At 41.9% G+C, this 27,416-nt stretch overlaps 1 protein-coding gene across 2 annotated transcripts in view; it reads left to right on the top strand.

Moving 5' to 3' along the window:
* Positions 1–27,416, top strand: part of LAMA3 (laminin subunit alpha 3) — a 229,945-nt gene that overhangs the window by 51,807 nt on the left and 150,722 nt on the right. For both annotated transcript variants that reach the window (XM_069468520.1, XM_069468519.1), the window contains exons 5-11: positions 1,043–1,213; positions 4,436–4,527; positions 8,001–8,113; positions 11,437–11,555; positions 20,067–20,157; positions 22,062–22,193; positions 23,577–23,639. In XM_069468520.1, coding sequence (XP_069324621.1) covers positions 1,043–1,213; positions 4,436–4,527; positions 8,001–8,113; positions 11,437–11,555; positions 20,067–20,157; positions 22,062–22,193; positions 23,577–23,639 — 781 coding nt within the window. The remainder of the gene's footprint in view (positions 1–1,042; positions 1,214–4,435; positions 4,528–8,000; positions 8,114–11,436; positions 11,556–20,066; positions 20,158–22,061; positions 22,194–23,576; positions 23,640–27,416) is intronic.

The raw sequence follows: 27,416 nt of genomic DNA, 5'->3' as shown, positions 1-27,416 counted from the left end.
GGACTCGGGATCCAAGGCCCACGGGCCATGAACTCTCCTTTCTGGTGGCACATTTAGAAAGTGGGCTGCTGGTGGCTGCAGCAAAGACCCCTCCCACCTCCCCACACTTTATCCCCAGTAAGAGTGAGGGGAGGAGCGTGGGTGGAAGTGCTAATCCCTCGTCCCTTTTGGCAGAATTGGCATCAGATGTCAAGGGAGAAAAAAAATTGCTGTCCCTTTGGGGGCTACATTTGACCCTTGTGAAGCCAGCCTGCTATTGTTAGGGGAGATGGGCAAACGATGAAAAAAATCAGAGAAGAATGCCATGGAAATCGTCAGGCCCTAATGAGTATGAACTGAGTTTCAAATGAACTTCCATCCAGGGTATCAGCCTCCCTCTCTTTAAGTAGAGATATCTCTCTTGAGCAGCTTTGTCCAGTATCTTCCAACAACTGGCTTGAGACTGGGACTTTGTCACCACAGGCTTTAAAACAAAACCTAGGTTTTGTATAGATTTTTTGTTTGTTTGTTTTGGTCGCCATCATTGTCAACTTTATATCCAGAGATTTCCTTTTTTCAACTTCATGTAGATTTTGGGGTTATTTTACCTTTGTTTCTTTGATGCAGCTTGACAAAATAATTTCATTATATTTGTAGATTTTAACATTATATTTTCATTATTTCACAGTGTGACAGCCCCACAACTACACTGATAGAACAAAGGTTTCAAAAATGAAATGATAAAACATCTCCCGAGAGGCCAGGTTGCAAAGACATTATTGCCAGAACTTGGGATCAGAAAGGGGGAGGAAAGATGGAAGTGGCAATATTTTTATTTTTTCTTATTTTTTTTCTTTTATTTATTTATTTTTTTTGCCATTTCACATAGGGACTAGATAGCAATGTTTTTAGACATTAACAAGATCTAAGACCACCTACCAACATCTAATGGCTCCAAGAAACCAAGTGCTTTGGGGCATGTGAGTTATTTTTATGTCTTTGCTGTTAAATGTTAATAAAAGGACCTTCCCTCCACCCCTTTATATGTGTGTGGTTATTTTAGGTTGTGGTGTCATTGATAAATGGTCGTCCAGGTGCCAGAAATTTTACTTTCTCTCACACCCTGAGGGACTTTACCATGGCAACAAACATCCGCTTGCGTTTTCTCCGAACCAACACCCTTCTTGGACACCTCATCTCCAAAGCGCAGCGAGATCCAACTGTCACTCGACGGGTGAGTAGTGTTTTGTAAGTGCCCAGTCGGCAGCATTTGTTTTTTGCTTATCAAATTCATTGCCATGCACTGTTTTGAGTTACCTTAATAGCCAGTAATGGTGTAGACACAGGGGTTATTCTTGTCTGAAATACTAGGTATAATCAGGAGTTTGGCTATTTGAAAAAAATCATTATATTCACAGAAGATGAAAGGCAAAAGATTATAGTCAGGATGGTATTAGTCTGGATGGGCTAAATAATACCATAACTAACAATTCCCAAATCTCAGAGGCTTAACAAAGCATAGGTTTGTTTCTTGTTTCTATTCCAGTTCAATGTGAATCAGCAGGTGAACTCAGTTCCATGCAGTCATTCAGGGAACCAAGCTCTTTCTATCTAGAGGCACAGCCGTCCTGCAGGAACCCCCAGCTCTGGTCAGCAGATGAGAGAAGAGAGAGTGTAGAGAAGACCCACTCACTTCTTACCACAAAGGTTACTTCCTTTGGCAAGAACTGCGGTGTTATAGCTCCACCTAGATACAAAGAGGCTGGGTGATGTAATCTAGCTGAAATAGAGGAGAACGGAGATGTTGGTGAGCGCTAATACTCTCTGCTGTGTTGGATGTACACCCGGAGCATCTCTCAGTGTCGGGGCAGTACCTTGTCTCCTGGGCACGGAGGGAGCTCACAGCATAAGTACCCTGAGCTCAACTTTTTCCACCCTCTGATCTCCTGCTGGTGCCTTCCATTGGCCAGACCCAGCAGGAAGCCAGGCAGCAAGAGAGTCTGTTTGCTTCAGCCAGAAAGTTCAACCCCAGGGGAAAGGGCAGCACGGAGAGAGGTGGAGAGTAGACCTGGAGGGGAGGATGGAAGATGCCCAGCGCACCTTGGAGAATTTGGCTTTTTATGTAGGTGATAAGAGAGCTGGGAAAGGAAGAGAGAGAGAAATATAAGTATTGCTACAGTTCTGAGTACTTCCCAGAAAGCCAAGGCTCCCTGGGTGTAGGGACCCATCTTCTGTATTTTCTGTCCCCTCAACTCCCTCTGAGCTGTTGTGTAGGTAGGGACTACGTTGACTCTGCGGGTAGATATTTATAAGGGAGAGCTGGGCTTTCTGATAAACCACAGCTGGGCTGTGTTTCAATTCCTCCAGCTGCCCTGGGGCCTCACCACTAACGTACCTTACCAGTTTTCTCCTTAAATTGTCTTTTTTGGGGTTGCAAGATTTGCACTCATATCTATGTTTATTACTTTTCACTTAGGTGAACATAAGCTTCTTCATTAGGTAATTTTTTCTTTTTTTTTGAGACATGGTCTCACTCTGTTGCCCAGGCTAGAGTGCAGTGGCTGATCATAGCTCACTGCAGCCCTGAACTACTGGGCTCAAGTGATCCTCCTGCCTTAGCCCCTCGAGTAGCTGGCACACACCACCATACCCAGCTAATTAAAAAAAGGTTTTTTTATTTTTGTAGAGGCAGGGGTCTCCCTATGTTGTCCAGGCTGGTCTTGAACTCCTGGCCTCAAGGAATCTTCCCGCCTCGGCCTCTCAAAGTGCTGGGATTATAGGCACGAGCTACTGTGCCTGGCCTCCATTAGGTAATTTTATGTGGAGTGCACCTCATATATAATCTTGACTCCCCAAATCTAAGTAGCTTCTTTCATGGAGGACTATGACGCCAGCTGTCCCACCACACAGATCACCTGCGCTGCTGGGTGAAGGCTGATAGAGGGCTTCTGTCTCTTGCTGCTGCTGCCCTTAACACATGTGGAGAGAAATGTTTATAGGGGTCAGCAGGAAAGCCTCTGAGTGTTAACTTGTCACAGTAGTGCTGACTTTATATAGTATGAACAAGAGGGGCTGCTAACACCTTCAGATGAAGCAAGATGTTGCCAGGAAGAGTTGCCACGTAGGGAACAGAGCCCCAGCATCAAATGAATAGGGCTCTCTAAAGTGACTACACTCAACAAGAACAACAAAAAAGATACAAAAACTCTCTTGTCCTTGTGAATTGAAAGACTTCCTCGCTGACAGGTATTCCTCTCCCTGGCCTCATGGCCTCAGTAGAAAGATTGTTCTACAACCCCTGCATTCTTCACCAAGTCCTGTGCAGCCTCCTGCCAAGTCTGAGAAGGAAGGGAGCTGGCAGAAGGGTCTGCCTATTGTCACTGGAGGAGAGGCCTCCAACATACTGGAGAGGTGCCTTGGCAATGAGACGGCCTACACGTATCTGTGGCCTGGTTTAGGGCTGGTCCTCAGCTGGGTCTGAAGCTGATTCTGTCTGGCCTTTCTGGAGCTTGGACCTCTGACTCCAGCCCTTTTAACCCTGTGCTAGCCAGGTTTCAACAACCCCTGGGGGCCTCTGCCAGTCTCAGGGATGTATCTGATCCATCTTTATAAATATTCTCTCATTTCCTGGAGGCTGGGACAGTATTTTGCACATAGCAGGTGCAAAATTTTGGTATAAAAATTTACTTTTGGTAAATAAATATGTTCAATGTATAAAGTCCATTTTTAATTACGTAATGTAAAAATTATTTTTATTTACATAAAAAAGTAAACCTGGAAAGGTTAATCCCTTTCCAATAGGCTGTAGGGTATGATTCTTTTCTAAGGCAATTTCCCTCCATGAACTTAAAGTATTTGATTTTTAAAAAATGGACAAGTTCAGCAGTATGTTATTAAATTTGATTGAAGAATGCATTTATTTTGTAACACAAGTAACATCCAAATGTGGCCCCCTTTTCTGTGGAGGTAGGCAAGGAAAAGTGGCTCAGAAGTAGAGTTTTAAAAGGGTTTCAGAGTCAACAAAGATGTGGGTTAGGCCGGGCGCGGTGGCTCACGCCTGTAATCCTAGCACTCTGGGAGGCCGAGGTGGGCGGATCGTTTGAGCTCAGGAGTTCGAGACCAGCCTGAGCAAGAGCGAGTCCCCATCTCTACTAAAAATAGAAAGAAATTATATGGACAGCTAAAAATATATATAGAAAAAATTAGCCGGGCATGGTGGCGCATGCCTGTAGTCCCAGCTACTCGGGAGGCTGAGACAGGAGGATCGCTTGAGCTCAGTTTGAGCTTGAGGTTGCTGTGAGCTAGGCTGACGCCACGGCACTCACTCTAGCCTGGGCAACAGAGTGAGACTCTGTCTCAAAAAAAAAAAAAAAAAAAGATGTGGGTTAAAGATTAGTAAGAGGAAGTTTTTGCTGCTGTTTGGTAAAACTGACAAGTTCTGCTCTCTGTTGTACAGTATTATTATAGCATAAAGGATATCAGCATTGGTGGGCAGTGTGTTTGCAATGGCCATGCTGAACTATGCCATGCGAACAATCCTGAAAAACTGTAAGTACACTGTGCAATTGTTTTTGTTCTGCTATGAAGAAGTCTAATTGTTTCAGTGGATGTTTGCATCCCGTTACATGTTTCTAGGTTTCCGCCCTCAATAGGAATGTTTCAGGATCAATGAATAGGTGGTGTGTGTGCCTCGCCTCCCCCATCCCTCCACTTTCTTCCACATGCCCCCTGGGCCCAAAGCAGACATGGATAATCAATCACAGCACTCTGGATAATCTGAGTCGCAGCCACCAAATCCCTCCCGAGATGATATCTCAGGCAGCCACTAATAATTGATTAGAGTTGACAAGAGAAAGAAAACTTGTCATTCCTCGTTTAATGGGATCAGGGATATATATTTGAAATCTTTTTTTTTTTCCTAAAATTGTGATAAAATACACATGAAATTTTCCATCTTAACCATTTTAAAGTGTACAGTTCAGAAGGGTTAAACACATTCACGTTGCTGTGTAACCAATCTCCAGAGCTCTTTTCATCGTGTAAAGCTGAAACTCTGTACCCACTAAACAACTCCCCATTCCCCCAACCCCAGTCCCGACAACCACCATTTTCTGTCTTGATGATTCTAAGGCACCTCATATATGTGGAATCATTTGGTATTTGTTCTCTTGTGACTGTCTTATTTTACTTAGCATAATTTCCTCAAGGTTCATTGATGTTGAGCATGTATCAGAATTTTCTTTACTTTAAAGGCTGAATAATTTTTCATTGTATGTATGCATATACATTTTGCTTATCCATTCATTGGTGGATGGACACTTAGATTGCTTCCACCTCTTGGCTATTGTGAATGATGCTGCTATGAACATGAATGCACCCTTTTTTCTTTTTAATCGAGGTATATTTTGTATACAGTAAGATGCCTGAATCTTAAGTGTTCAGCAATGCATTTGTGTTGCCACCACAAGAGGGATACTTTTAAGGGCTGGAAATTACTGGATGCTAGACATAGTAATAATTCTCTCTCAATGTTTTATGTAAAGTCTACAATTTCCTATGAGCAGCATTGACCAGAGGTATATTTTACTTTTAGTCAGATTCAGGTTTGTACATTGTTAGGCCCAGCTTTGTGTTCAGGCAGAATTGCTAGCTACCAGCTTCTGTGGTGTGCTTTGTGGAACCCTTCTACCTGACAGCCACAGTCCCTGAAGTTGTTGTCCCTGGGACAGGTAGTGCTATCGAGAGAGCTTATACACCAATTGATTAACCTTTAATTGACAGTGACTTGTTCATTAATGATTAATCTGTCTCCACCATGTAACCTCCTGGAGGGTAAGGCCCAAGACACTAGAAGTCAGATCAGATAAGTTCTTAGTTGGAGAGAGGGGAGCGAGGAGGTTGGTCTAATGTCCCTGAGCCTGGAACAAAATGGCACCATGTGGGAAGGGAGTACAAACCATCCCAGAGGGGCTGAGCTTCCCACTTAGAAGAGCTGCCAAACCCTGTAGACCCTGGCAGACCTGGAGGAGTTCTATACTGGGTTGTTAATTGCTCCTAATAGAGATGAGTGGAGGGACATCTCCCCAGGCCTTGGTGAAAGGCTCAGTTTGCCACTGGTTCCCTTCAAACACAACTGCCTGCCTTTCCCTGCATGCTGGTTTGCTTCTGCCCAATAAGCTGACCTGGAACAAATGCTGATGAAATCCACACCCATGAACAGGAAACAATCTTATAATATATTTAAAGTGGTTCAGTGACTTAATGGATGGAGCCAAGGCCAGACAATCATACAAGTTAGTTGCTAATCAGGCAGAGCCCAGGAAGAAGCAGAAGAGGGCTGTAACCAAGGATGCCTACCATGTTGACCTTGATGCAAAGATAGGGAGAAGGATCACACACATTCAATTCTGAGCTTCCTAGCAGCCAACTCAAAAAGGAAACCTGCTTGGTTTTATATTTCACTATGATTATAACCTAAAAAGCAATTAGTTGCTTAGGAGAAACATGATTTCAGTTGCTTAGGAGAAATGTGATTTTTGACACTAGGACCAGATGAGAATTTTTCCCTGGGGGTAGGGTAGAGTAGTCATAATGAAGAGTATTCTCTAATCCAGCAGTCCCCAACCTTTTTGGCACCAGGGCTTGATCTCATGGAAGACAATCTTTCCATAGATGGGGGGTGAGAGGATGGGATGGAGGCGGAGCTCAGGAGGTGATGCAAGTGATGCGCTCACCACCCGTGCACCCCACCCACCACCCAGTTCCTAAGTTTCATGGAAGACAATTTTTCCATGGATTGGGGATTGGGGGACTGCAGGGGGCAGCGGAGCTCTGTAGCCTGGCCCCTAACTGGTCCTCGGCCTGGGGGTTGGGAACCACAGCTCTAATCAACAACATCTTTAATAACATCTTTTCAGCAGATGTAATACCAACCATCAGCCTGGCCTGAGAGACAGTTAGGGAAAGCAATGATTTGGGGGTACCAATGTGACTCAGATAGATACCCAGCTCCTTTTTTTGCTATTCTCAATTTTAATCTCCCTGTGAGTGTAGTTGGACTATATGTTCTTCAAATAATCTTCCCTAAATATTCTTGCCGTCCAGCCTATGCCACATATGTAATTGGCAATGAGCTGAAATTGCTTCTCTGACAAGAGCCCATGTGGACTCCAGCTGTTCTGTGCTGCCGGTTAAATCCATGTCCGTGGGCTTTATCAGGCAGTGGAGTGTGAAGGAGGATGACCCCTTCTCTAACGGAATATACGCCACACCGCCTCCCCTTCCAGGAGAGTTGGGCATCCGCACAGGCACAGCTAAGCGCTTTCTTGGACAACTGTTTTTGATCCTCTTTCAAGCACAGACAAAGAGGAGCTCAAAGCTGAGAATTGCAGTCCAATGCTAAGGCCATAACAATTCCATTTTGTATATACTCCTTTGAACTTAGATTTTTAACCCTTTGTCTTGCTGAGTGACTCCGCTTTTGGCCCCGCGACGGAGCTGGCACAGCCTTCGGGAGCAGAGTCCTCTGGGATCTCAGTAGTCGCTGTCTCTTGAATTCAGTCAATCTCTGGGCGTGGCCACAGGTTGAGAGTGAGAAACGCGAGCAGACCTTTCTCACGGGGCTCCAGATCCTTGTGAAGATGTGATACTTAAACATCTCAGTAAACGGCGCACTTGCTTTGCTCGTTTGTCCATTTATCGTAACATAATGTGGTAGAGAAGAGCGAGCCCGGGGGTTTCAGAGTCAAACTTGGGTTTGAATCTGTCTCTCCATTTATCACCACCTGAAAGTATCTTAACACCTCTGACTCTTGCTATCACCGTCTCTAGAACAGAGACAACCAGCAGGATAAGGGAGACTTGAAGTAATACTCGCAAGGTGCCGTGTCCTCATAATTCCTCGATGAATGGCACCACGGATGACCACGAGGACCGAGTTCATGTGTCAGTTCTTCACATAGGATCAATTGATCTTCATCAAAACTTTTCAGTAACTGAGATCGCTTTGCCCACATGCCCAGGTTTCGGTGTGAATGCCAGCACCACACCTGCGGGGAGACGTGTGACCGCTGCTGTGCCGGGCACCATCAGAGGCGCTGGCAGCCTGCGCAGGAGCAGAGCCACGCATGCGAAGGTGGGTGTGGGCCGAGGCCAGACCGGGCTGGGGCCCAGAGCAGGGCCTTCTCCCTCCTCTCCCTGGGCACTGAGGCTGTTTTCCCCGCACTCCTGAAGAGGTTGGGGTCACGTCAGTCTTAGGGACTCAGGTCTGTCTGTTGTCATAAAAAACTCACAGACTGGAGGGAAAAATGCCCTCCTCTAAATTCAGATAGAAATATAAGAAAAATGACAACAATAATAATGACTAATGTGCCTGAAACCTCCATGCGTACAAGGATTGGGCTGAGTGCTTTGATTTGTTGGCCCCTCTTTTTAGCAATATTAAATATGATGCAGCCACTATAAAATTTTAACCCTTTAACCATCTCTTCGGATGTGACACTGGATAGGACTCTTATTTTGAGGACTGAGGTCTGGAGAAGGTGGTGAAAGTGATGTCTAAACAGAGAGCTGGGAGCCTTGAGGGAGTAGGGAGGGATGGGCGGAGTAATGAGGCAGGATCAGTAGGATTGAAGAGGACAGAGGGACAAAGGAAGGAAAGAGAAAAGACAAGAGGCTGCTTTTGGCTCATGGGTGTGATATAAAGTAAGAAAACTGTTGTTTTAAACAAACAAGCCCTAGGACATCTGATGGTAGATTTTCCTCTAAGCCAATCTTCTTGAAAAGCCACATATTTATTCCGATAGCCAAAAACATTTTTGTGACTTTTAAGTTATTGGCTTTGAGAGACTGTGGCCCATTTTTCTGAATATTCTTAGCATTTGAAGATGGGTTTGCTCTTTTGAAATTGCCAAAAGGCATTTGAATCCAGGTTTGTTGAAGTAGGTGGCTAAAAATCTGTACTTTATACTTTCTTGACCAAGTTTTTTTTTTTTTTTTTTTTTTTAACTATTGAGAGATAAGACTGATGATCTCTTATGGCCGGTAAACTTATGGAAAAGCCGTGTCCAGTGAGGAGTTCCCAGAGTGTTTGGAGAGATGCTACCGTTGTGGGGAGGTGTCGATGCTGCCTGACTCGAATGCTAAGGCACGTCCCTAAGGCCAGGGTGTCACTAGGATGGGCACTCTCGCTTTATAGTCACAGTGAGCAGGTTCCTTCTCAATGACTTACCCATTCCTCAACTCTGACTAAGCAGACCAGAAAGAGGGAAAGGTAACAATCAGGAGTATTTCTTCTACTGCTTTCAGGCACTGGTTTAGGATATTTTGATTGAATAACTGTTACTACATGAGCTCTAACATTCACAACTTGATTAGTTTTTCACAGGAGTCTCTAACCTATGGTGAGTTGTATAATTATTTCATTATATTTACAAAGTAATGGTAATAGAAATAAAGTGCACAATAAATGTCATGCACTTGAATCATCCCCAAACCATCCCCACCTCTCCCTGGTCCGTGGAAAAATTGTCTTTAATGAAAATGGTCCCTGGTGACAAAAAGGTTGGGGACCACTGGAACCTGTCAGTGAATGTCATGCTTCACTCCAACATACATGAAAAAAATCTTAAATTTCTTTTCATATGTTTTTAACCTTTTAAAACTTATCAAAATGGTTAAAAATTACACAAGTGGTATATGGAAGTCAGACCTATTAGAATCCATTAAATTCCATTTGAAATATGCAATTAAAAGAAAAAGCAGACTTCTTGAGAAATAACTGATATAGTAAATGTAAATGCCTTGAATTTTTTATTCATGGCCCCATAGAGGAAATGAAAATAAGAAAGTGCTCAGCCTGTTTTACAAGTTACAGAGTAATTTGTATAATTTCAAATTCAGTCTTCTTCCCTGCAATATTCACCTGGGAACTTGATTAAAACATACAAATTACCAGAAAGACTTGGGAAATTTGATCTAATTGGAATGTAATGAATATATATTCTGCCTAAGAAAGAGTAAGAATTTTACTCTTTAAGTCTTTTTCATCCAGGCAATGATAAAAATCCCAAATGGGTTTTAAATTAAATTTTGTAATTTTAGAAGTTAGTATATATTACTTGTAGATAACTAGGAAATTATAAAAAAAATAAAGTAAAATCACTAAGAATTTTACTGCCCAAACAGAGTATCTTCATCTGTTTGGCTGCTGTAACAAAATACCATACACTGAGAAGCTAACAATAGAAATCTATTTCTCAGAGTTCAGGAGGCTGGGATGTCCAAGATCAAGGTGGGAGCAGATTCAGTGTCTGATGAGAGCCTGCTTTCTGATTTATAGATGGCATCTTCTGCTGTGCCCTCACATGGTGGAAGGGGCAAGGCAGCTCTCTGGGGCTCTTTTATAAGGGCACCTATCACCTCCCAATAACATCACATCATTGATGGTCAAGTTTCAACCTACAAATTTTAGGGGGACACAAAACTTTCAGACCATAGCAGAAAGCCACTATAATATTTTGTTAGACATTTTAGTATTTTTATGCATACTGTAAATACTCAAGATTATATTATCCGTATAATTTTATAGGCTGATCTTTTTCACTTGACATTTTTAGATATTTTCCCCATATTTTTCCAAACTATTAAAAGCTTTTTGACATCACTTTTGATGGCACAGAGTATTGTCATCCTATGCACTCAAGTCTGTCCTACAATGTTTGTTGAGTACCCACTATGTGCTGGGGACTAGGCTCTATCATAAAGAAAACACGTGCTGTCATAGAACCTACAGTCAAGCAAGATACCGTTTCTTGCTTAGTCATTCCCCTATAATTAGACATTCAGATTATTCCCAGCTCATCGCTATATAGTGTTGAGATGAAAGGTTTAGAGTATTGGCTAAGAGTATAGATTCTGGAGTCAAACAAAGACAGGTCGAATTCTGCTTCTTTTAGTTGGGAGCTGTGTAACTATGGGCGTGTTCCTTAACCTCTCTAAGCCTTAGCTTTCCCACCTGGACTACAGAGATCATGGTACCTACTTTAGAGAGTTACTGTGCAGATTAAATGAGATAATTCATGTAAAACACTTTTCACAGTGTATCAAGAGCTCTGTTATTATGGGTAATAGTAACAGCAGTAATAATAATATTTTCTTTGTGTATGAAGTTTAATTGGCATTTTGATGTATCTTAATTTGTTATAATTATATATCTTATTATTAAAAAAGAAACTGCTCTCATTTAATATCAATAAATTAATTAATGAGAGGAGCTATAAATTACATATTGTTCTCTGTTGGTTTTTGTATAAAAATCCCTAAAATTTTTCCACTAAGAGTGCCCTGGGTGTTCCAGAATAGACTTTTCGTAGCTCAATGAATGATCGTAATATGTAGAGGAATTTACTAAGTGTCTCGTAGCAATGATGGATTATTGACTTAGTATGCTCTTTTCAGCATGCAACTGCCACGGCCATGCCACCGACTGTTACTATGATCCGGATGTTGAGCAGCAGCGGGCAAGCTTGAACATCCAAGGCATCTATGCAGGCGGAGGGGTCTGCATTAACTGTCAGGTGAGGCACTATAAATAAAAGTGGATATGCTGTCATAGGGAATGAGCATGCAGTAAGCTCTGCTCCCAAAAACATGTCAAGAAAGTGATAGACAATTGAAAGTGTTTTCTGAGACCATTTCTTCACTTTTGTTCACACAAGTCCTTGTTAGTTGGATATAATTTATTCATTGTAGGGAAAATGAACTGAGGCACGTTTACCCAAACTCCTTTGATTGGGTTCTTTATTTAGGTCTTTGCCTAAATGGAGAGGAGGATTCCTGGCTGTCATTCCTGGCTTCTGTCCACCTTGGGGTAGAAAAGCTCTAAGATAGTAGGGAAAATAGGGTATCGACTTCTGTGCTCACCCTACATCTTATTTTCAGACAGATTCTGAATCTAGCTATATTCAGTGAGGAAGTGCATCATAATCATTTAATGATGTCTGCCTTGGACACCAAATAGGAAACACTGATTTTACAGCCCTTCAGTAGGATAAGCAGGTACACTGGGATTTAGCCAAGAGAGGTGTATGGCAGAGGAAGGTATAAGTATATATGCATTGAGATATTCATTAAAAATCCTGTAAAATGTTCGTGAATTTGGTCTACATTGTTACTCTTTCTTGTATGCCTTTAGAGTGATGTTTTGTTAATGTTACCATTGAAGAGGCACTCTTCGCATGAGATGCCCATTTAAATGGAGCCAGGGCTACCCACCCATGGAGATACCCACCATTCTCCACCTGTCTCCCACTCCCACACATTCAGTATCATCTGTTATTGCAGATAATTAAAGTACAAGTAAAATATAAGTCATAGGTTTGTGTAAGTGAAAGATCCCAGGATCTCCTTAAGGCCAAGCACTACAAGACCCTCAGGTGATTCATATGCACATTAGTTGCAGAAGCACTGGACTAGAATGCATAGTTAGAATCCTTTCTCCAGATGAAGGACCAGCCCCTCCAATTTGTCTTTATAATACCTTGTTCCTCTTCTTGTTTCTCTCAGTGATACTATGTTTTGCATTTTGCTATTCCACAAAGCCATCAATATAGTCTTTTCTTCCCATAGTGGCTCTGCAAAGGCATTTTTCATTTGCATATGAAATTACTGAAACCTTGTTTGGACACACTACATTTTTTTCTAAGTTAAAATGTCTTTTCTAAAAGTTAGATATTTAGGTAGCATAATTACCTTAAAATTTTTTATTATGGTGAAATAGATATAACATAAAACTTATTTTAATAATTTTAGGTATACATTTTAGCATAATTAACTTTTATGTCATATTAATAATCAAAGGACAAGGACAGAGTTCTGTTTATGTCATGGTTTAGTAGCTCCTGTAGGACCCAACCCTCCTACAGATGATTGGTCTCTATTTATCGTCATTTCTCTTGAGAATGGGTCACATTTTTTTGGTTCATACTATAAACTATGGCATAATATAAATCACTAACAAACAACAACAACAAAACCCCCCAAACCGTTATCTGAAGGCACTGAAGAGTGAAAATAAAAAGAAAGATACTGGGGGAAAGCTGCCATTGGGCAAAAGAGATCAGCACAGGGGGAGTTACATATTTTTATGACTTTTAGCCAGAGGGAGAGCCAAAGTGGGTACCATGTGGTCCAGCTAAAATTCTCTAGAAAACATGGACTCTCTATGGTCTGAAGAACCCAAGGGCAGAGCTTAGGACAATTCACAACCTTTGGAAAGTGAATGGGGAGTCCAGGAAAAATCGAGAGAGGGGAAATCTCTAATTCTCTGTATAAATTCTTCTCAAGTTTCTGACTGGCCCCTGAACCATCTATGCACAAGACAGATTTCAGCTAAGACTGAAATAACTTATTTGAGATTGGAGTTGCCACTCAGGAGTCAAAATTTGCAGCTTGAGTACAATCAAGTTACTAGTCTCATAATGAAAAAAATATCAACATTTTTAAGAGAAATATTTTAGAATCCAAAGTCTCTACAACACAATATTCACAATGTCCAGTATACAGTCCAAAATTTTTTAACATAGGAAGAATCAAAAAAAGTGACCCATTCTCAAGAGAAAAGACAATCAACGCAGATCAATCCTGAGATGACCCAGGTGTCAGAAGTAACAGTTGAGGATTTTAGAGCTGCTATTATAATTATGCTCAAGAACATAAATAAAAACATGTTCACAATGAATGAAAATATAATAAATATCATCAGGGAAATAAAAACTATAAAAGGAACCAAATGAAAATTCTAGAACTAAAAAATACAATATGTTAAATAAAAATATTGATTGGAGGGGCCCAACATAGCAAAATCCCATCTAAAAAAAAAAAGATTTAGCTAGATTGAAAGTAAATGAATGGAAAAATATACTACGTAAACAATAAACATCACAAAGATAATGTTTGTATCCAAAGTTGTCTTGAAAAAGTAGAATAAAGCTGAGGACTTGTATTATCTTACTTCAAGATTAACTATAAAGCTACGGTAATTAAAACAGTATACTGACATAAGGATAGACAAATAGATCAATGTAGCAGAGTGGGAAGCACAGAAACAGACCCACACTTTAGAGACATTTGATTTTTGATAAAAGTACCAAAGCAATCCAATAGGGGAAGGAAAGTCCTTTCAACAAATGGTTCTGGGGTAACTGGATATAAACCTTGACCCCTACCTCAAAGCATACACAAAATTAAATCAATACAGACTTGTAGAAGAATATCTTTGTAATTTGGAGGGTGAGCTAAGTTTTTTCAGGTCACAAAAAACAAATAACCATGAAAAATTGACAAATTAGACTTCATCAAAATTAAAAACTTCTTCTCACAAAAGACTCTATCAAGACAATGGCTAGGCAAGCCACAGACAGAAAATAGCCACAAAACACAAATCTAGCAAATGGTTGGTATCCAGGATGTATAAAAAACTCCCAAAGCTCAGTTATAAAAAAGACAACCCGAAAAATAATGCCCAAGATTTGAACAGCCACCTCACAATAGTAGATATATGAACGAACGGCCAGTAAGTGTGTACATCAAAGGGCTTAACATCATTAGTCATCAGAGAAATGCAAATTAAAATTATGATAACATACTGCTACATACTCACCAGGATGGTTTTTTTTTTTTTTTTTTTTTCAGCTTTAAAGGATGGCTGTTATTAAAAAGGCTAATGACACCCAATTTATGTGGAACAACTATACAAATTTTGTATTGTTGGTGTGAATGTACAATAGTACAACTGCTTTGGGAAATGTCTGGGCATTTCTTTTTAATAAAACTAAACACACACCTACTCCATGACTCACAAATTCCACTCCCATGCATTTACTCATAAGAAATGGAAATGTTTGTTTACAAAAAGTTTGTAGCAGCGTTATGCAAATAGCCTCAAACTGGAAATAGCCCCAAACTGGAAATAGCCCAGGTGATCATCAATAGTAGAATGAATGAAGAAACTGGCATATTCATAGAATGGAGTCCTAAGGAGCAATAGAGAGGAACAAACTATTCACTGATGCAGCAACAATGTGCAGGAATCTTAAAAACATTATGCTGAGTGAAAGGTGACTGACAAAAAAACACACAAAACCATGAGGGCCATTTACAGGAAATTCAGAGACAGGCAAAACTAATCAATACTGGAAAAAATCAGAACTGTGGTTGACTGTGAGGAGTTGGCGATGGGGCTCGATGGGGAAAGGGGCATGGAGAATTTTGGGGTGACGATATTGTTCTGTATCTAGATAAGGAATTGGGTTTCACAGATGTATGTATTTGCCATAATTCAGTGAATATATAATTAAGAGTTTTGCACTGATTATATATAAATTTTATAGCAAAAGAAAAAAACTTTAAACAAATCTTGAATTCCAGTTAATGAAGTGCATGCTGAAGTATGTAGGGGAAAGTGACTGATAGCTTCGATTTAATTTTTAAAGCATAAAAAATAAGATAGATTAGTGGATGGACAGAAGGATGGGTGGGTGGATAACTATGTGATAAAGCAAGTATGGTGGAATGTGAATGGTAAATTCTAAATGGGGATGTATAGGTATTCACTGTAGTTTGGAAATTTTTCATAATAAAATATTGGGCAGAAAAAGCAATGAAAGAAGGTGGCCAGTAGCACAATATTTTTTGGATTGACTCCTTCTTGATTTCTTTCCCTTTGGTAAAGTATTGACATTCTTAACTAAATTAGATTGAAGATTACTCCTGTTGTTTGAGATGATGCTTGAAGATACTCCGTTAACTAAAACAAAGTCTTTCTTTTTTTTTTTTTTTTTTTTTTTTTTTGTTGAGACAGAGTCTCACTTTGTTGCCCAGGCTAGAGTGAGTGCCGTGGCGTCAGCTTAGCTCACAGCAACCTCAGACTCCTCGGCTTAAGCGATCCTACTGCCTCAGCCTCCCGAGTAGCTGGGACTACAGGCATGCGCCACTATGCCCGGCTAATTTTTTCTATATAGATTTTTTTAGTTGTCCATATAATGTCTTTCTATTTTTAGTAGAGACGGGGTCTCGCTCAGGCTGGTCTCGAACTCCTGACCTTGAGCAATCCACCCGCCTCGGCCTCCCAGAGTGCTAGGATTACAGGCGTGAGCCACCGCGCCCGGCCAAAACAAAGTCTTTCTTGTCTTCCATAGAGACATGACTTCTGATCTAAGTCTTAAGCTTGCTCCCTAGCTGTTTGTGTCCTTGATTTGTTGGTCTCACTATTTCCAAACTGTTTGTCTCTCTCACGCACATACACCACACAAGGCTATGAGACAGGGATCAAGAAGCAGATGGAACCCAGATGGCCACGTTCCCTTCTACAACAAATCCCACAGAAAGACAGAAAAGATATTTGAAAAGCAAAACACTCCCTCCTTCCAGAATACGTCATAGCAAGAAAAATAGGAAAGTGTAGCATGAACAGACCAGGAATTTCAAGAGACCCGAGAAAGAAAGCAAAAACACATACATGAAGGAGAACACGTCTGTGAATGCCAGAATGATTCAAAGTGCCCCAGGAGCCAGCAGGTAGAAGGAGTTAGTTGTGGGGCTGCAGTCAGACCTGTAAAACTCTATGGATGTTTTTAAAAGAAGATCTATATGAAGAGGCATAATGTGTTTCCAGACTTAATAGTGTAAATACACCATTTCTCTGAAACCAATGTATAAATTCAGTGCAATTGCAATCAGAATTCCAAAAGGACTTTTAATGAAGGTTGACAGACTGATTCTAAAGTTCTTATCAATAAAAAAAATGAGACTAGAAAAATAGCTTAGAAAAGATGAACAATTTTGGAGGAAATTTGTCTTCTGAGATATCAAAACTATCATTAGTTGGTATTGAATATGGACTCAATGCAGGGATAAAAAAATTGTCCAATAGAACCTACCAGACAATCTAGAAACAAATTTATATGGATGTTACAATTTGGCTTAAGAAAAAAATTGATTTAAGATAAAATTGGCATTTCTTATAGAAAAGAGAGATGGACAGACATTATATCATTACTTAAATGATGTTGGGACAATTGGCTCTTTTTTTTTTTTTTTTTTTTTTGGAGACAGAGTCATCTCGCTCTGTTGCCTGGGCTAGAGTGCCATGATGTCAGCCTAGCTCACAGCAACCTCAAACTCCTGGGATTAAGTGATCTGCCTGCCTCACCCTCCCAAGTAGCTGGGACTATAGGCATGCACCACCATGCCAGCTAATTTTTTTCTTTTTTTTCTTTTCTTTTTTTTTTTTTTTAAGTAGAGACAGGGTCTCGTTCTTGCTCAGGCTGTTCTTGAACTCCTGACCTCGAGCGATCCTCCTGCCTCAGCCTCCCAGAGTGCTAGGAGACAACTGGCTATTTAACGTTATCTTATGCCATATACAAAGGGACGGGGGAGTCCTGACTAGGAAAGGAGAAGGACAGGAGGTGCTGTAGGGCCGGAGGGCTGGGTGAGCTACCAGGTGATGCTTCAAGAGCAAGTTTGGATTTGTTGTTAGAAGACATACACCTCGCCTCTTCTATGCAGTGCTGGTAACCGGAGAATGAGGATTTCTGCCATCAGCTCCAGGGTGGGGACATGAAGTGGGAACATCCCAGGCAGGCTGGTCCTGGAGATTTTCATGGAATCAAGCAGCTGGGATCTAAGAGCGCCAGGTCCTTTTCCTGCAGGGCCAGCAGTTACCAGAGATAGCTATGTTCTAATGCGATATTGATTTTGTTTTTATTTCTTCGGTTTCCTTTTGTAACTATTGGTTTGGGGTATGAGAAATTTTAAATAGGATGGACAGTGCCCTGAGATGTGGCAGTTACCAGAGATGGCTATATTCTAATGTGATATTGATTTTGTTTTTATTTCTTCAGTTTCCTTTTGTAACTGTTGGTTTGGGGTATGAGAAATTTTAAATAGAATGGACAGTGCCCCGAGATGTGGCATTTGAGTAAAGGCGGGAAGGAGAGAGAGAATGAGCCAGGCGACGAATGTCTGGGGACAGCATCCCAGCCAGAGGGGCCCGCAGGGCAAAAGACCTCTTGAGAGGGCAAGGAAGCCGGTGTTGCTGGAGGGGACTGAGTAGAAGATCCGCTAGTCCAGAGAGGTAACAGAGGCCAGATCTTGTCAGGCTCTGTAGGCCTAAGTAAAGAAAAATCCATCAGGGGCCTCCCGGGAGAGGCTGGCCAGCGAATAGACCACTCAGTGGTCTCCATGTGCTTGGGGTTCACAGAAATGGAAGCCAGAGACACAGTTGTAGGTGTGGTCAAGGAATTGAGAGAAAGACAGAGAGGCAGAGAGATGTGGTTTGCCTGAAGAACTCCTTGGGAAAATTCTGCTTGGAGGAATTCAGACCTGGTTTCTAGGTGAGCATTCCGTAGAAAGCCTCTCTGGGTGGTGCCCAAGGAAGGACTAGGCTGGGGGTGGGCTTACGACCTGCATAGATCCCGTCAGCACCCACTCCACTCGTAGCTTGACTAGTCGAGGTTTTCTCATCTTAAGTGTCCTCCCAGCAAGATTGCTTCTCCCAGCACCTCCAATATGGAAATTATGGAGCCACCACTGTTCTTGGGTCTCAACTTGGCCTTGGTCCAACCAGGACCTTGATGTCTGTGGATAAAGCGGTGTATCTTGCCCTCGGGCTATGCAGGTCCAGAGAACCACCTGAGATTTCAGGGCAAACTCCAGGCATTATTCCGTCTGCCCAGTACTGTAATTTGTTGCTTTTTCTCAGTCTTTCATTGTTGTTCTTTGGGTCTTAAATATAAACTTCTCTGTGGCAGGTGCTTCGTTAACCAAACTTTTGTGGTAGAGGGGAAAGGCTGGGCTGCCCGTTTCAGGGAATGTGTTCCCATTTCCCACTCCAATGGGAAGAGATTTGGGAGCCAGGATTAAGCTGATGTTCCCTGTCACAGTGGCTGTCAGTGCAGTTGAGGGTTAACTGGCCTTTGATGGGAAGACAGGGTGGCTGCAGCTGTTTCTTATTTGCCCACAATGTTTATGCACGTAACTACTAAGTCAGAGAAATGGCCAGTGTGGTTTTAGGCCCCAGTGTTAAAGTGAATTCAGATTTTAGCCTACAGGAAAAGGAGTGGTAATAAATAAAAGCCTGTAGTTAATAAAATCATCTGAAACAGGAGAGAGGATACAGAACGGGTCTTTGTTCTCCCTTATGTGTTTCTGTGCAGATCTTTGTGTGGGCCAAAGTGTGTCGTATTTATTCTAACTTCCTATTGCCTTTCCTTTCATTAATTAAAGAACACTGTCCTCCTAATTATTTCTAAATTAGAGAGACAGAGAGGCAGAATTGAGTTAGATCCGTGGTGTATAGTTCTTGGAAACTGATGATGCATGTTGGGTAATTTGATTTTGTGGCAATTATAAGGATTAACTATGAACTAGAAAAAGCCTCCTAATATTGTACTTTAAAATGAGCTCTGTGTATGAGACTCATGCCTACATTTTCCATCCACATATTAGAAATGTTTGGAAAAGGGTTTCACGACTAAAGCACAGATAAAATTAGAACAATGAGAGACAAGGATCTGTGTATACTATTTCTTCCAAAATTGGAGAAGACTTGCATTCTGGAACTGGGGAAAAACAAAAGAAAACAAAATCGGAAACGATATAAGCGCACACATGACCCCTTATTACTTGGGTTAAACCTGAAGGTGATGTATTATCCATTCATCAGTGCTTCTGAGTGGGGCTGTGGGGAATAGTCCTCTTGAGTTTTTCTCACTCACTGTCAGCTGCTTCATTACAGCAAATTCCTTGGTAGAGGATAAAGCTTGGCCTGTCCAGTTCATGGAACTTTTCCTCATTTCCTCCCCCAGTGGGAAAAAATTCCAGAGCCATGGTTAAGCCAGTGTCCTGTGGCACATCTCGGAGACTCAAGGTCAAGATCAATGCTTATTTTTTTAGTGACTTTGTCATATGGCACTTGCCACATTACAATGATATATGATGGTATTATTCCTCTGGGTGAATAGAACAGAATAAGGAGTACTGGAATTCTCCAGAACCCTTCCTTCTAAGTTTCTTTTGTTTCTTTCTAGCATAACACAGCTGGCATAAACTGTGAAAAGTGTGCTAAGGGTTACTACCGTCCTTATGGGGTTCCGGTTGACGCCCCCCACGGCTGCATCCGTAAGTTTCATTCCAACTTGGCGTATCTCAGACTGTGTGCACTCCCTTAAGGAAGTCATCAGGCCAGATTCCAATTGGTTAATAATTTCCTTCATGCTGTCTCCTCATAGTATTGGCTCTAAACCTTCCTAACTGTGTGACACACACTCTCTCCAGACCTTGGATTCCTTGCATGGAAATGGAAATGATAATATATTTCATAAGATTAAATGAAACGCCATTAAAAACATGTAGGGAAATACTTAACATTGGGCCTGTCACATACAAGACCTGTGAGAAATGTTGGTTCATCCATTTTCTGTTGTTTAGAGACGTTTCTATGATCTCCAATAATTTCAACTTTTGTCAGAATTAACATTGAGACAACATAGTAATGAGTTGGTAAGGATTTCATAATAGTCATGATATTTAAAATAGCTACAATTTATTGAGCGCTTGCCACATGCAAGGCATTGCCTAAATACTTTCACAGAGGTTTCATTTAATCATCACAACGAACAGGACATTGTCTTATTCTTCTCATTTGTAGATATGGGGAAAAACAAAGGGTCTGAGTAGTTACATATTTTGAGATAGGCAACAAAGCCACTAACTAGTAGAGCCAAGAGGCAGTTCATTTCTGGCTGGCAGGACTGTGCCTTAGCACATCTATTATATAGAAAAATGCCACTAGTTTTTCTCTACGGAATTATCAGCCTTAGGTCAGATGATAGACTTTGCCCCAGATGTGTAATCTTTACCTTATTCAATATTTGGTTCTTTTATGCTGTCTTGTTGTCACAGGTGGAAAACAATTTCAGTCCTGGAGTTGCCCACGTCCCACCCCTAAATTAATTCATCATATCATTAACATTTGAAGACATTAAAGTCTAAGGAATATGTAAACTGATTTGCTTCTTTGTAGGGCATTCTTAGTTGTTAACAAAGTATATTTCTACTTTCCTTCTTTCTTCCATGTCATCCCGCAAAGCATGTCCATCACTTGTGTTGTGCCCACAGAGCACAGGCATCAGCAAAGGAAGACAGGACATTGTGAGCGTGATCATCCTGTTAGGAGCCTCACTTTTTAAACCACTTTTCTGTCTGTTTCTTCACCATTGAAATGGTCCACAGTGATATTAGAGGCTTAGCATAAAGGATCCGTAGGGACACATAAATCTTAAACAAATTAGGTAAAGGACACCTGGAGATGCCAGGTTTCCCAGTTCTTCAGGAGAGATGTGCTCAGATGAGCTATGACAGTAGTTTCCCAGTCTAGAGTGACAACCTGCCAGGCAGAGGGAAGCCCTTAAGTAGGGGGGTTACCAAACCTCTTATACTCCAGCCATGTCCCTCTGCAGTCCAAACCTAATAATCATGTTTGGTTGCAAAAACTGCCATCATTAAGCCGTATCACTTGAATCTAACATTTGAGCTATGAATGTAATCATTCTATGCTGTCCACAGTTTACATATCCATGTCTAGGCATCCCACACTAGTGTCTGCATGATGACTGTGTCATGATGACCACTTTGCAGACATCCACAGTTGGCTCATGGCCAGCATAGGCTGTGCCCAACAGACCTGCCAGGACCCACAGCACACCCCACCCACCAGCCCTTCTGATTGTAGTCTGGGCTGGTTTTGCCTCTTACTCGGTGAGCTGGGCAGCGCTCAGTGTAATAAACGCCATTCACAAAAACTTCTCCGTGTGGATGCTCATTAAAGCTTATATCTGACACCCATGAGGTTCAGTCCATGAGAACCATCAATCAGGTATGAAGTGAGAAACAGGCTGTGCTCTTTCAAGAATAACTGTAGAGCAATGATCAAGTATAAAACACTGCCTGAGAAGTATTGGGATGTATTTGCCGCATTAAGTGCAGTGAAAGACTGATCCTTTGAAAACTGGGATTTCTCTTAGCTTGCAGCTGTGACCCTGAGCACGCAGAGGGCTGTGAGCAGGGCTCGGGCCGCTGTCACTGCAAGCCCAATTTCCGTGGAGACAACTGTGAGAAGTGTGCAGTTGGATACCATAATTTCCCGTTTTGCTTGAGTAAGTATCCGCTGCGGAACAACAGGCCACCCTTTTTTGGTCCATAGCTGGCTTTTGTGCATTAACACCTGAGGGTGTGGCAGGCAGGGTTGGGAGGAAGACAGAAATGGGGCCGGGTAGATTGTATTTAATGAAAGTGTTTCCAAAAGCTTGGAATATAAATTTTATGTACATATATTTTATAGTCTTATCTCTAAAGGGTTACATTGTACCATAGATGTTGCCATCTCAATAAGTCAAAAAGGTCAAATATTGGCAATTTCGACTTAATAGTAATCCATGTGTGTGATTTTTCATAAATTTAGAAGAAATGTCACAGGCTTCTAGATGTTTGTTTGCATACATTTAGTGTGTGTCATGTTTTGGGGGCGTGGGGGATGTGTTTCCTCTTTCCTGCTGTCTGATAGGCCAAGTTCTAAGTGCCCCCACCTCTACCCCACTGCAATGATCCAAGTGAAAAATCTCAGCATCTCCAAGAGAAAAAATATATATCTGTCAGAAACACTATAGAAAATGAAGCAGGAGAATCTATGAAACCAGCTATGCAAATTGTGAGAAGAGTATTGATTCTGTTTGTTCTGCAACAATGTAAAACGTGCACTTGTGGTTTAGGACAAAGAAACACAGTCTCAAGAAGACCCCTCCCCCATCCCATTGCTACATTAGTTCTTGCCCATCCCCACCTGCAGTAACTCCTGTAGAACTATCACAGGAAAAGCACATTGAGTGTGGGGACACGGGCACAGGACTCACCTGAATGGAGTGACTATATGTTTTGGTTTGCACTTGCTGTCCCAGGTTAGTTATTAAAATTGCACCCACTTTTTTAGTGGAGATAGTTCTAGTTTGGAAGATGAGTTATATGATCACTTTATATTTCAAGAAACAAATGTTTTAAGCCCAAATAAAATGACACCACATTGGGATTTAATCAATTTAGAATCTGTGATTATTGGATAGGGGCTGAATAGAAATTGCATCTGCCTATTTAGTGGAATAAAGTAAGAAGAAACCTGAAATAGTTTTATGGCATAAAATTTTAGGGAAAAAATGACAGAAAACATTTTTTCAAAGCTAGTCTCAATTTTACATTAAGAAACTAAATAAAGATGCTAAAGAAGCCAAACTTATCCCTGCTTAGGCTGAAACTTAGCTATTGTGAGCACAAAACCTCCATTTATGTTCATTAATGTACAAATCAGAATGTCCAGCCTGGTCTCAGTTACTAGACACATTTGAAACATGGAAGTATCACCTTTCTTTCAATTTTCTACATGCTACTTTTCACTAAGTGAAAGAGGGCTTCCTCCTAGTTAATGCAATTTAATATTTTACTTTACTATTTCTTTATTCTCTGTATTTTTTAATACCCTATTTTTACAGGAATTCCCATTTTTCCTATTTCTACTCCAAATCCGGAAGATCCAGTAGCTGGAGATATGAAAGGCAAGTAATCTCCCTTTTAGTTTAACTTCAATGAAGATGTTACGCTCCGTGTTCTTTTCCTACTTCCTGTGCACACTGCCAAGCCCAGGTGCAAGTCTCCCTTTTCCTGGAGCATGGCGGGTGCCTTGCAGGTGTCGCCTAGTTGACCTGCTCAGCACTCAGCAGTCTCTGTTCCAGTCTGTCCTTTGTGATGGCACTACCTGATTAAGGAAACGCAGGGCTTGGAGTATATATCACTAGCTTGCTCGAAAACCTTCAGTGGCAGCCAGTTGTCTGCTGTCTCACTTGAGTTCTTCAAAAACAGACCCTGAGAAAGGAATTGAGTGCAAGTAGTTTATTTGGGAGGTGATCCCAGGAAACACAGGGAAGGAAATGAGTCAGGGAGCGAAGGGAGCCATTATAAAGGTGCATTAGCCTGCAGATTCCTACTGTCACACCTGGAGCTGCATCCCTCTACACAACTCTAGGAGACGGCGTAGAACTTGCGCACGGTTAACCCGTCTGAAAGGGTAACGTCAGTTATCTGTGGTTAGTGGAGGCATTAATGCTTCTGGGGCATTAACCCTCTGGCACTTACAACTTGGCCGGCAGGAAGGCTGAGGGGCTTCTGCAGCCGAAAGACAAGCCCCTGGGCAGCAGGGGTGTTCAGTAGGCAGTCTGTGGGTGGAGAGGTGAGTACCCAGAGGATGCAGGTGCTACACCGACCTGGTCATTTGTTCCATGAATATTTTAAGATTCCCTATTATGTGCAAAGCACCATTCTGGCTGCTGGGGACTTAGCAGTGAACAGAATAGGAAAAAAAAAAAAAAAAAAAAATTCCCAGCTCTTCCTGGAGCTTATACTCTAGTGGGGGGACCCAGACAATAACATATATAATATATAAACCAGAAAACAAGTAAAATATCTAATATGTCAGACTGTGATATGCAGGGTTGTATCCTGCACACAGGGCCACTTTTAAGGAGGAGCCATTCAGATCATAAGCGTAAACTAACATGTATGAGAAGGTTCCAGACCTCTAGACTCAAGTCTGGAGCTGTGGGCGGTTTCCTACATAAACCCATATTGGCACACACAAGGACAGAAGGGTACACCTGCACCAAGGTAAGGGCACAGCTCGTGCGTACAACCCATGACCGGGCCCCATCTGGGTCATGCTCGGGGCACCTGCTGAGTTTGCCTCTCCTACCCCGGGGCACCTGTAGAGGCCTGATAGCCACATGCTCATCTCACTGGGGAGGCAGAGCCAGGTGTGTGTGAGCACCGGTCCCCCTCCTGCTGCCGTGTCCCACGTGTGGGCAGGCAGAGGACATGGTCTCTGGAGAGCTCTCCTCGGCTGACACAAAGGTGCCACACGGGGTGCTGGCAGCCTGGAAGATTTTGAAGGATCTGTTCCACCACATGTGAAGGACTTCAGATTGTGTCCTGCAGGCATTGGGTCACATTTGAGGGATTCAAAACTGGGAAGCGATATGAAAAGCTTGATGGTTTTGAAAGATCGCTGTTGACACCAGGATGGAGAATGAATTGGAAGGGGTAAGACAGGACACAGATGGCCTCCCTAGGAGGTTCTTGAAATCATCCAGACAGATAAGGATAAGATCTTGAACTCTGGCAGGAGAGGAGGATTTAAGGGACTTTTTTGAGATATAATCACCATGACCTAGTGACAAGGTACAGGATGTTCTTTCTGTTTCTGCTGTAAATCAGGATTCTTTGAACCTCGGTGTCAAGTCCAAGTTCCTCGCTGAACCCCAATGCTTGGTTTAACGCCAAGACTGTAATTCACAGTAAGACATTCCCTTTCCCTGTGGTGGTCTCTGATGATAAGAATGCTCTCCTCCTGGTACAGAGAAGGCACCTTTCTCCTGGGAATTTTTTTTAAAAAATTATTTTTTTTTGGTAGAGACAGGGTCTTGCTATGTTGCCCAGGCTGGTCCCAAACTCTTGGCCTCAATCAATCCTTCTGCCGTGGCCTCCTGAAGTGCTGGGATTATAGGTGTGGGCCACTGTGCCTGGCTTCTCCTGGGAAATTTTATGACCTGCTTTTAAGTAGAAAAGGTGAAGTCAGAGAGTCCTTCCTTCCTACACCTGCTGTTTCTCAAGTGCCTTCAGCTCAAAATAATTGATATGCCAAAGTGGCATATTTTGGACTCCTTCACTTCCAATGCTTTTTTTTGGTCAAATTAAGTGACTGTTTTATCGAAGTATGAACAAATTAGAGATCATGCAAAGACTGTAAAGTTGTTCTGATTTACCTTGATCTTTGTTCTTAATTATTGTATTAGAAAAAATAATTCCACAACCTTGCAACAAACTTTTTATTTGAAAAATTAAGAGTTTAGGGCAAATGGATTTAGCTACTTTTCACATTAACTATAATTTTAACCCTTGTAGAAAATCTTTCTAAAATGCATGAGACTTAACTTCCTTGATAAGTAGGGTGAACCCAGTTGAATCTTTGAGTCTTTCAGGATCTTTCTCAGGGGACCTGTTGCAAAATTAGATATTAATGTAATTGACAGAAATGTAGATGTTTTAAATATGAGAACTGTTTGAATATATACACTAATCTAGGACATTTTCTGAAAGTTGCTTTAAAAATCATTATCAGGCCAGCTGTGGTGGCTCACACTTGTAATCCTAGCACTTTGGGAGGCCGAGGTGGGAAAATCGCTTGAGATCCATAGTTTGAGACCATCCTGAGCAAGAGCAAGACCCTGTCTTTACCAAAAATAGAAAAATTACGTTGGCGTGGTGGTGCGAGCCTGTAGTCCTAGCTACTTGGGAAGCTGAGGAAGGAGGATCGCTTGAGCTCAGGACTTTGAGGTTTCAGTGAGCTATGATGATGCTACTGCACTCTAGCTAAGGTGACAGAGTGAGACCTTGTCTCAAAAAAAAAAAAATCATTATCAACTCGTATTCTTAGTATATTAGAAAGAACACATGGACTTTGGAATCAGGCAGACCTGGGTTCAAATTCTGACTCTGCCCTCCTGGCTGTGTGACCCTGGGCAAGTTAATGAACCTTTCTGAGGATCTTTTTCCTCATTTATAAATGTTTACCTGTCTTTCAGGACTCTTGCTTGACTTCATTATTTATCCATTCATAATGAAGGCAAGCAAGAGCCCTGTGTGTGTGTGTGTGTATAATTATTATTTTCTTTTTTAGAGATGAGGTCTTGCCATGTTGCTCAGGCTTGTGTCGAACTCCTGGCCTCAAGAGATCCTCCCAAAGTGCTAGGATTACAGGCGTGAGCCACCACACCTGGGCTAGGGCGCTGTATTTTTGAGAAAAATGTATTTACTGAGAAATACTGTGCGCTGGCCTTGGGGGCCCTATCCTGAGCTCTCACAAAGCATCTAGTCTTCTGGGTATTTCACTCATCTATTTCTAGGTCATAAATCACCCCCAAATTTAGTAGCTTAGAACAACAAGGGCTGTTTCTCACAATTGTGTGGGTTGACCACGCGGTTCTTCTGCAGGACTTGCTGGAGGGTCTGTGGGGGCTGGGCTCAGCTGGGACAGCTGAGTGTCTCTCCATGTGGTCTTTCATTCTCCAAGAGGCCAGACTAGGTCCCTCCCTTGGCACTCTCAGGACTCCCAGAGGGGCAAGAGTGGAAACTGCAAGGCCTGTGGGGACTTGTGCTCAGAAGTCACATGACAACACTTCCATCTCATTCCATTGGTTAAGCAAGTGACAGGCCAATAAGTGATTTCAGAAGTTAAAGCGCTGTGAAGGACAAACCCAGCTAAGGAGAGAGAATAAGTAGAG

This window comes from Eulemur rufifrons, chromosome 5 (assembly GCF_041146395.1).
Source record: "Eulemur rufifrons isolate Redbay chromosome 5, OSU_ERuf_1, whole genome shotgun sequence".
NCBI classification, from domain to species: Eukaryota; Metazoa; Chordata; class Mammalia; order Primates; family Lemuridae; genus Eulemur; species Eulemur rufifrons.
The sequence above is the reverse complement of the archived record's forward strand: the minus strand, read 5'-3'. Positions and strand labels throughout refer to the sequence as shown.